Raw genomic sequence first — 9,955 nt, 5'->3', positions numbered from 1 at the left:
CCTAAGTAAAAATAAATAAATAAACAAATAAATAAATAAGGGCTGGGGATGTGGCTTGGTGGTTAAGCGCCCCTGGGTTTAATCCCCAGTACCCTCCCCCGCAAAAAAAAATTAAAAAGCTGCTGGGGTACTAAGGATTGAACCAGTCACAGGAGCGTGGGGAGCTGAAGCTCTAAATATTCTGATGGAAGAAAATTTCCAAGGTCACAAAACCCAAAAGAAGAGATTTTGTTCTTAGTAGCCATGGAAGAAGCAGTTTTGTTTTTCTGGTTTTGTTTTTTGATACTGAAATCTCCCTCATAGATCACAAGATAGGTCTGATTTTGGAAAACAACCAGGCTATGAGTGACATCCCAGTTAAAAGGAGGTAGCATGAATAACCCCAAGAGGGACCTAATACAATGCTTGTCTTGGGGAATCCCCACACAGCCAGTATGGCTAGGACAGTGAATGCATGTAAGTGTGACCTTGAGAGGAAACTGGACAGGGAGTCTGAAGAGAGTTCTGTTAAGGGTCAGAAGTATAGTTTAAAAGTTAGTTTGGGGGCTGGGATATAGCTCAATTGGTAGAGTGCTTGCATTCACAAGGCCCTGGGTTCAATCTCCAGCACCACACACAAAAAAGAGTTAGTTTTGGGGGCTGGGGTTTTAGCTCAGTGGTAGAGGCTTGCCTCACAAGTGTGAGGCACTGGGTTCGATCATCAGCACCACATAAAAATAAATAAATAAATAAATAAAATAAAGTGAAAGGAACAGGCTATAAGCACACAAAATCTGTGTCCTCTATAAATTAAGGAGCATCCTGTTTTTTTTTTTTTTTTTAAGTTAGGTTGGAGTGAATTCATGGAAGGAACTAGAATGTCAGCATTTAGAATTATAGGAAACTGTAATAGTTTTGGATAGAAAGTGACTTAATGAAAGCAGTGTCATAGAATGTGGAGTAGAGGGGGTAAGTCTATAGGCCAGATCTTGGCTCAGTTAATTGCAGTTATTTGAGCGGGGCACATGGTCCAGACCTAGAGTCTTTTACTTGGGGGCCAAGGGTAATTATGAGTCTTTTTGATATTGAGCATAAAGTTCTAGGTATGTACCTTCACGAGAGTATACAACCATCATTAGATAATGAAAGTTGTCTGCAATGATCACCCTCCTCCCCTAGTCCAGCAAAATAGTGAAGACCAAGGAAGGATTCCAGTAAAGAAGCCAGGTTCTGGAGTTAGACCACCTGAATCTGGTTTCAGGGCAAAGCCTTGTTCTTCTTTCCTCCTCATAGAAAGAGCTTTAGCCACATATTATCTCCAAGTTACACTGAACCTCATCTTCTCTCTGAGCCTCAGTTTCCCCCAGTGGGAAAATGTGGCAACTATTATTACTATTTGCTAAAACAATCGTTTTAGAGAATATTGTGATGCTTGAATTAGATAAAGACAGATACGCAAGGCTCTGGGTTAAATAACCAGAATATGCACACACACATGTGTGTGTATATGCATGTAATATATATTACAAACATACATGTATGTAATATATGTGTTATATATATTACATACATACACACACATACATGTATGTATTTATATATATATATATATATATAATTTGTGTTATGGTTTTTTTTTAATTTTCAAAAATCTTTCATTATGAAAAATTTAAACATTGAGCAAAAATAGTGTAATGAGCCTATAAACTCATTATCCAGATTCAAGAGTATGTTAGCTTTTCTTTTTTCTAATTTATTTTTTATTAGTTCTAATCAGTTATATATGACAGCAGAAAGCTTTTCAATTCATTGTACATAAATGAAGCACAACTTTTTATTTCTCTGGTTGTACACAATGTAGAGTCACACCATAAGTGCAATCATACATTTACCTAGGATATTGATGTTCATCTCATTCTACCATCTTTCCTACCCCCATGCCCCCTCCCCTTCCCTCCCTCCCCTTGGCCCAATCAAAGTTCCTCCATTTTCTGCACCCGCCATTATGGATCAGCATCCACTTATCAGAGAGAACATCTGGCCTTTGGGTTTTTGGGATTGGCTTACTTTGCTTAGCATGATATTCTCCAACTCCATCCATTTACCTGCAAATGCTATAATTTTCTTTTCTTTCAATGCTGAGTAATAATATTCCATTGTATATATGTACTCCAGTTTCCTTATCCATTCATCTACTGAATGGCATCTAGGTTGGTTCCATACTTTAGCTATTGTGAATTGTCAGCTGTAAACATTGAAGTGGCTGTGTCACTGTAGTATGCTATTTTTAAGTCCTTTGGGTATACACTGAGGAGTGGGACACCTGGGTCAAATGGTGGTTTCATTCCAAGTTTTCTAAGAAATCTCCATACATGTGTTAGCTTTTCATTGCTGTGCCCAAAAGACCTGACAAGAACAACCTTAGAGGAGGAAAAAGTTCACTTTGGACTCACAGTTTCAGAGGCCTGTGTCCATAGTGTACTCTATTGCTCTGGACCCAAGATGAGGTAGAACATCATGGCAGAAGGGTATGGCAGAGGGAAGCTGCTCAGCTCATGGCAGCCAGGAAGGAGAGAGACAAAAGGGGGGGGCGGCAGGAGAAGATACAGTCCAAGGGCACTCTTCTAATGACCTACTTCCTCCAGCCATACCCCACCTGCCTACAGTTACCACCCAGTAGACCACTCAAATATCTTAACCCACTGAAGAGGTTACAGTCCTCATGTCTAATCTATAAAGGAAGAAACTTAGAGCCCTTAATCTGTCCAAATCTATTTCTATGGCAGTAAATAAAACATATTCCTAAGCAAGAGCTCAGAAAGATATTTCTAGAAAAAAGGAGGAGTAGAGGGAAAGGGGAGGAGACAGCATCAGGAAAGTGCGTAACCCATCCCAGGTTCACAGCATCAGTTCCGCACAGGGGACAAGTGTACTTTTGTAGAGGGTCTGCAACAAGAAACATAGAGGTTGTATTTTCCACAGTCAATGACTAGGGGAAAATGAAAGACTCCCTGCAGTTTATATAATCTGGGATTCTCTAAGCACTGTGCACTTTTCTATTCTTGCATTTTGCTGTAGATGCATTACTAAAAATTTAGAGGCCGTGGACTTTCTCTAGGTTCATTTTTTTTTTCAAAGTGTATAGATAGGAGCCACTGGCTGCTCTGGAAAACCTGGCCCCAAGCTTTGGTTCCTGGAGACCTGGGAAGCATGGCAGGCTTTGACTTCAGCCTCTACAAAAGTTCAGAGCAATAGCCTCCTAGATGATCCTAGATAATCATACATGTAGTCACAAACAGCAGTGATTCTATAAACTTCTGGTATTAATGGCCTCCTAGATATTAGCTTAACTACTGGCTGTTGGATGTGGAGGGTTAGTCCAAGAGGTATTCTTCAAACATTTCTCCTAAGCCTCTGGAGAGATCTTTCTCTTCCTCCCTGAAAATTCATCTGCACAGTTCAGCATTGCACCTTCCCAGGAAAGATACCTCAGCAAAGATTAGACTAACCTGCAATTTAGAGACCCCAATTCTGCACTCACATAGGCTCACCTTCCTGTCCTCTTTGCAAGCACACCCTACTCATTGCAACTCCAAGCCCCTGTACCTTGTACGCCTTGGAGACTCAACCCACAGCAACTGATACATTGTATTGAGATCTTGGCGCCAAAAGAGAACCCTTGCAGCCTCACGTCAGGGCTCTCGTTTTGCTCAGGCAAACACAGGGGGCACTAGTTTAGAATCTTCAGAAGCCCACAGCTTCACCCATAGCACCCAGAGTATGGAGCCTCCTCAGGGCCACAGTCATGATGCCGGCGGCTTGCTCAGCCTAGGAGCTAAGGAAAATGGGGAAGAACAGCTTGGTCCGTTCCTGAACGGCATGAGTGCTTTAGTGATCTCCAGAAAGCGAACATTTCCTGGCAGAGGCGAGTGGACGGATTCTGTCCCCCAACCCCCGCCGCCCTCGTGTTGTACGGCGCCTTCCCAAGTACCCTAAGCCCCAAAGCCTTGATCTTTCACTTTTTCTCTTTGTGCTTTTTCCTTTCCAGGTGGAAAGCCAGTGGTGACCACCATTGCTGTAGAGGAAGAAGAGAAAAAAGAAGGTGTACAGAGTGAGCCTGAGCAGGGAGCAGAACAAGGAGAGGAAGGAGAAGAGGAGGAAGGAGCAGAAGATGAAGAGGAAGATGAAGAAGAGGAGGAGGAAAGAGAAGAAGAGGAAGAAGGAGAAGAAGAAGAGGAGGAGGAAGAGGAGGAGGAGGAGGAAGAGGAACGAGAAGAAGAGGAAGGAGAAGAAGGCCATGTTGGCGCCAGTGCTCAGGGCCCAATTGACGACAGGAACCTTGAGGGTGGTGGCGCCTACAGTGGTGATGAGGAGCACCAGCTGCAGCAGGAGGAGGGAACCCCTGAGGATGAGGGCGACGGGAGTGTACTGCCTGCAGACTTGCAGCAGCCCCAAGAGCACACCAGGTTCACCCCAGGGCAATTGCAGGAATTGGAGAGCATTTTCCAACGCAATCAATACCCCAACGGCCCAGTGAGGTAAGCAGATTGTCCTTCTGGGTGCCATTTGCTGGGAGCATATATTTTGGCTGTCTCCTGAGTCCTTCTCTTCCTTTCCTGAAATAAAAGTCCCCTCCTTGCTGCCCAGTCTGTTCTCCTGCATTTGGTTCTAGGGTGGGAATGTGGTTATGCCAACTGGGAATGAAGGTAAATATTTCCATACATTATTTAAATGAATCAAGCTGTTTATTGTGGATTTTTGGCATTAATTTTTATATTTGTAAATACATTAGAACATTATTTCTCATGATTATTGATGTTTTGGCCACCCAGTAAAGTTTGCACCTGAGAGAAAACTATCCCTAAAGCAAGCCTCAGAGTGGATATTACAGAGTAGCACACACCCGGTTGGGGGAGGCGCAAACATTTAAAAACAAACATGAAATGTACTTTGCCTATTTTTTCATCCACAATGCCAGATATTTAATATTTGCAATGTTTTCTCCTCAGAAAGGAGATTGCAAGACAGATGGGTGTGACTGAAGCCAGAGTGCAGGTCAGTAAATGTGGAAAAAAGCAATCTGGGCTTTTGCTGAGGCCCATGCCTGTGATCCCAGTGATGAGAGAATTGAAAGTTCCAAGCCAGCCTGAGCAACTTAGCAAGACTGTGTCTCTAAATAAAAAATTAAAAGGGCTGGAGATGTGGCTCACTGGTATAAAGTACTCCTGGGTTCAGTCCTTGGTACCAATAAATAAATAAATGGGAATGTAGCTTCCTGGTAGGGTGCTTGTCTCCAATGTGTGAAGTCTTGGGGATCCCCAGCACTGTGGGGGTGGGGGAGAAAAGAAAAAAAGCCGAACCTGCTTCAGTTTGAACTCATTTGTCATGAACATTGTCATGTCATTGATATATTTTGTTGCCTTCCCTATGTTTAGGAAATGAGGTTTGAACTTTGGGGATTTTTTGGGTGGAAAATGAAATGAGAAACCCTCAGCATAAGGAAATTTCCATCTCCAGAGGGTACATGACTTCCTAAAGGAACAAAAAAAGTCTGAAGTACTTTTTTTGTTCCTTACATATATATGTCTTAGTATAAATTATAAATGAATTCTAAATTAGAAGCATATTTATATATTACAAGTACATAAAATATAAATTATACATATGTATATAATAAATTTCGATTCCTTCTAACATTGGTTTCCTTTAGGTAGCACTTCCGAATGGAGTCATGTTGAGGTTAATTCTGACATGAGAATTATTCAAGTTAGTGTACCAAGAAGCTCCATGATATTAAATTATTTAAAACCAAGCATAAACTTTTTGTTTAAGGAGTGAACTTATAAATATTTAGGCATTGGAGTGAGGGAATAATTTACATCAAGAACACAACAGATGTGTAACTAATGTGTGTTTAGATAAACTGAGACTGATACGAACTGGGAGAGTATAAAGTCCAAATGCCTGGTCCTCCTCCTTTTTTTTAATGGTTATTACTGGTACATTACAGATATTTATAACAATGGGCATTTATTGTGACATTCATATACACACATAACAATTTGATCAATATCATTCCTTAGTACCTCCCCTTTCCCTTCCCTCCTCCCTCCCCTGATTCCCTTCCTCTACCTTTACTCTACTATCTCTCTTCCAACACTTTTTAAGTGGGATTCCATGTGGTATACATGGATATATCATAATTTGGTAGATTTTGTTCCTTAGTACCTCTCCTTGTCCTCCCCTCCTCCCTCCCTCTGGATCTCTATTGAATTCCCTCTGGTTTTGTGAGATCCCTTTTTTTTCTTTCTCTCTAGCTTCTGCATTTGAGAGAAAATATTTGACCTTGACTTTCTGAGTCTGGCTTATTTCACTTAGTCTTTTCCAGTGCCATCCATTTTCCTACCAAAGCTATAATTTCATTTTTTATGGCTGAATAAAACTCCATTGTGTATATATACCACATTTTCTTTATCCATTTATTTGCTGATGGATACCTAGGCTGGTTCCATAACTTGGCTATTGTGCACTGTGCTGCTGTAAACCTCGGTCTGTAGAATCACTATAGTATGCTGATTTTAGCCCTTTGGGGTAAATACCAAAGAGTGGGATAGTTGGGTCATTAGGTAGTTCTGTTGTAGTCTTTTGAGGAATCTCCATACTAATTTCCATTGTGGTTGTACTAATTTGTAGCTCCACCAACAATATATGAGTCTGAGTTTTCCACCACATTCTCATCTCATCAGCATTATTTGTTATTTGTATTCTTGACGGTTGCCATTCTGAGTACAGTGAGATGAATTTTCAGTGGAGGATGGTTGCTTTTTAAAAAAATTTTTTTTGCACCTGGACGGGAACATATCAGTGTAGTTTTGATTCACATTTTCCTGATTGCTAAGGAGGTTGAACATTTCTTCATATATTTGTTGGCTATTTGTAGTTCTTTTGATAAATGTTTAGTTCATTTGCCCATTTACTGATTGGTCCTGCTGTTGTTTTTAAATCTTGGTAAAGCCAAACAGAGAGTGGCAGCCCTACATTTAAATTTTCTGGAATATTTTGATGCATCAGCCTGAAAACATTACTAACATAGTAGGTTTTATGTTAAGGTGAAGATGAGAAGAAGATATACAATCTTTAGAAATGTGTCTAAAAAACAACTAAAAACGATTTTGGACAAATTTCCACTGACCTAAGAAAGGTAGAAGTGTTAGGCAACTATTAGAAACAGACATATGTCTTGGAGAAACTGCACACATTCAACTTTTTGAAACTACCAAATGCATTAGTGGCTGTTTTATTGAGCAGTTTCTAACATCTATATTTTTTCCCTTCCTTTTTGTGGTACTCCTATGAAGAAATGTGTTTTGTGGAATTCGTTGATAGTGGGGGCTGGTTGTCAGTTCAGGATAGATTCTGACCTGTGGTAATATGAAATACTTTCTCATTTGCTCAGACAGTGATAACTAATTTGTATGTCATTGGATCCCAAGGTGATTATTTGGAGGCCGTAGAAAACCGTAAGTTGTATCAAAGGAGTATTGGGAAAAGAGAAAAAAAAAAAAAAAGATCAGGATGATATTATGCACTTTGCTCCTGAGGAGTACTGTGGTGATGGAAAGGTGTTGCAGATCAGGTGATGGTGTGTAGAAAAGCAGCCCCACAAAGCAGGCCCCTGACCACTGGCATCCTAATGCCACAGGCTGGGCTCACATCTGTTGTCAACCATTTTGACATGACTATCTCCAAAAAGCTTTAATAGACCCCCCGGCCCCCACATTCTGTAAAGATAGCAAGAGCTCTTTTATGAAACCAATATTGGGAATAGGACCTAAATGTCAGTCCATACCATATTTAGCTCACTTTTGGCACTGGTTATGTTTATGAACCTTTAGCCACTGGTACATTCGAATCTCCCCAAACAAGTACTATTTTAATAGATTTTTCAATCTATATATTCAAAGGGAACTCCAGAGAGGAAGATGGGAGGGAGAAATGAGGCATTGAACAGGAAGAAGAGGGTTTTTGTTTGTTTGTTTGTTTGGTACTGGAGTTTAAACTCAGAGCTCTATTACCAGTTCTTTTTATTTTTTATTTTGAGACAAAGCCTTGCTAAATTGCCGAGGCTGGCCTCAAGCTTTCTGTCGTTCTGCCTCAGCCTCCTGAGTCACTGAGATTACAGGCATGTACCATGCCCAGCAAGAAGACATCCTTTGTCTCACAGATTTGTTGTTTGGGAACTTCCAAAAGGATAATAAAATGGAAACCTCATTAAATAGGATACTGAAGGGATAGTACAGTTTAATTGACAGGTTTTACTTTTGATCTTTAAATAGTTAGCAGGTAGTCTTTTTTGATACCATCCCTATATTATTATTGATTGTCTTCAGAAATGCCTGTTTGGATTTCCCTGCTTTATAAATGTGGATAGGATTAGAATCTCCTATTTGAGTAGTAGGGCTAGTTGGCTGAAGGTGTCTAACCATGCTGAGAAACCATGTCTGTTGTCTCAGAACATGAGAATGTAGGGAGCTCAGAATCACCAGATCCCAGGAGACTCTGGAGGGTAGGATGGGTTAGAGCATGCATAATTGACAGTGCCTTTTCCCCTAAGAACTCTTGGCTGGGCAAAGGGTGAAGTCTAAATATCCATTATTCCTAAAGTTTAGAACATGAAAACAGAGTCCAGGGCCTCAACTACACTCGTGTCCCAGTAAGGCAAGCCACACACTCCATGGGGCCATAAGACCAGGCTTCCCTCAATATCATCTTTTTAATTTTCAAGAAGTTTCATAGGATAAATGACCTCATATATGCCCTTGAAGATCTTTTGTTTAAAATTCCTACTGAGGTGGGTGCATTGGCAAATGTTTGTAATCCTGGCAACTTGGGAGGCTGAGGTAGGAGGATTCAATTTTGAGGCCAAACTCAGCAACTTAGACCCTGTCTCAAAAAAATGTTTTATAAGGGGCTAGGGAAGCAGCTCAGTGCATGGGTTCCATGTCTAATACCCCCCCCAAAAAAAAAATCCTGTTGATTATTTCTTCACACTGAATATAGGCTTTTCAAAGTGGGGGCCATTCCCTTTGGTATGACTCTAAAAGGTACCTGCTTTTCATCAAGTGCAGCTCAGCTTCTCTATAACCATGGTGACACCTGACTAGTGAGTAGGGGTTGGTGGCAGCTAGAGAGTGGATGGTCAACCATCATGGAACAGATTGAGCAGACATAGCAATAGCTGCAGGGACCAAGTCCAATTTATCCGCTACAACTGCACAGTATTAAAGGAAGACAGTATTAAAGGAAGGAGGAGAGAGTCAAAGCAATAAGCCAAGCCAGAGTTTGGCATATAGTTGGAGCTCACTAGAAGAGGGTTATGGCATTAACTTTCCTAAGATATTTAGCAATAAGGAAATAGCTTCTCCTGATGCAATTGAAAATAATAAGGACATATGGAGTCACCTGTTGAGTTGTGTTGTTTTGCCTATGATGACATTAAATGCTCGATACACTCAATCAATCCTTTTTTTCCTCTCTCTCACCAAAGGTTTGGTTCAAGAACAGGAGAGCCAGGTGGAGGAGACGACATAGGGCACCAAGATTCAGAAATATGCCCTTCATGTGCCCAGGCCACCCTGTCACCATAATCTCGAGTGGCCCCTATAATACCATATTCATTCTGAAGCCAGATGGGACATGGGTTTGTCTGGAGCCACTGCCGCTCTGGTCGTCCCTGTTTCCCCTGCCACCCATAATGCCTCTGCCACCTATGATGCCTGTGCCGCCCCCGATGTACCTGCCTCCTCTGACTCGCCTGCTGCATCTGATTCACCTGCCGCCCCTGACACCCTTTCCTCACCTGTTCTTGCCTCCTCTACCTTTGTTTCTTCCGCCTTTGCCTCCTTTTGGCCTGGCTTCATTTAACGTGGTCTCTATTGTCATTGCCAACAATTCATTTGTAGTCCCCATTTACTGA

At 41.3% G+C, this 9,955-nt stretch overlaps 1 protein-coding gene across 1 annotated transcript; it reads left to right on the top strand.

The window, feature by feature from the left end:
- Positions 1–3,759: 3,759 nt before the first annotated feature.
- On the top strand, positions 3,760–9,955 carry Rhoxf2b (Rhox homeobox family member 2B). The gene is made up of 4 exons (XM_026409062.1): positions 3,760–3,921; positions 4,231–4,517; positions 4,989–5,034; positions 9,527–9,955. The coding sequence occupies exons 1-4, from the start codon at positions 3,760–3,762 to the stop codon at positions 9,953–9,955; spliced, it is 924 nt and encodes a 307-aa protein (XP_026264847.1).

This window comes from Urocitellus parryii, chromosome X (assembly GCF_045843805.1).
Source record: "Urocitellus parryii isolate mUroPar1 chromosome X, mUroPar1.hap1, whole genome shotgun sequence".
NCBI classification, from domain to species: domain Eukaryota; kingdom Metazoa; phylum Chordata; class Mammalia; order Rodentia; family Sciuridae; genus Urocitellus; species Urocitellus parryii.
Note: the sequence above shows the minus strand (reverse complement) of the source record. Positions and strands in the feature narration are given on the sequence as shown.

Excerpts from the sequence above, each read along its gene's own strand:
- Rhoxf2b (XM_026409062.1), top strand. The coding sequence starts at position 3,760 with ATGGAGCCTCCTCAGGGCCACAGTCATGATGCCGGCGGCTTGCTCAGC. Across the intron at positions 3,922-4,230 it reads GAGGCGAGTGGACGGATTCT|GAGGAGGAGGAAGAGGAACG; the intron begins GTCCCCCAACCC and ends GAGGAAGAGGAG. Across the intron at positions 5,035-9,526 it reads TGACTGAAGCCAGAGTGCAG|GTTTGGTTCAAGAACAGGAG; the intron begins GTCAGTAAATGT and ends CTCTCACCAAAG.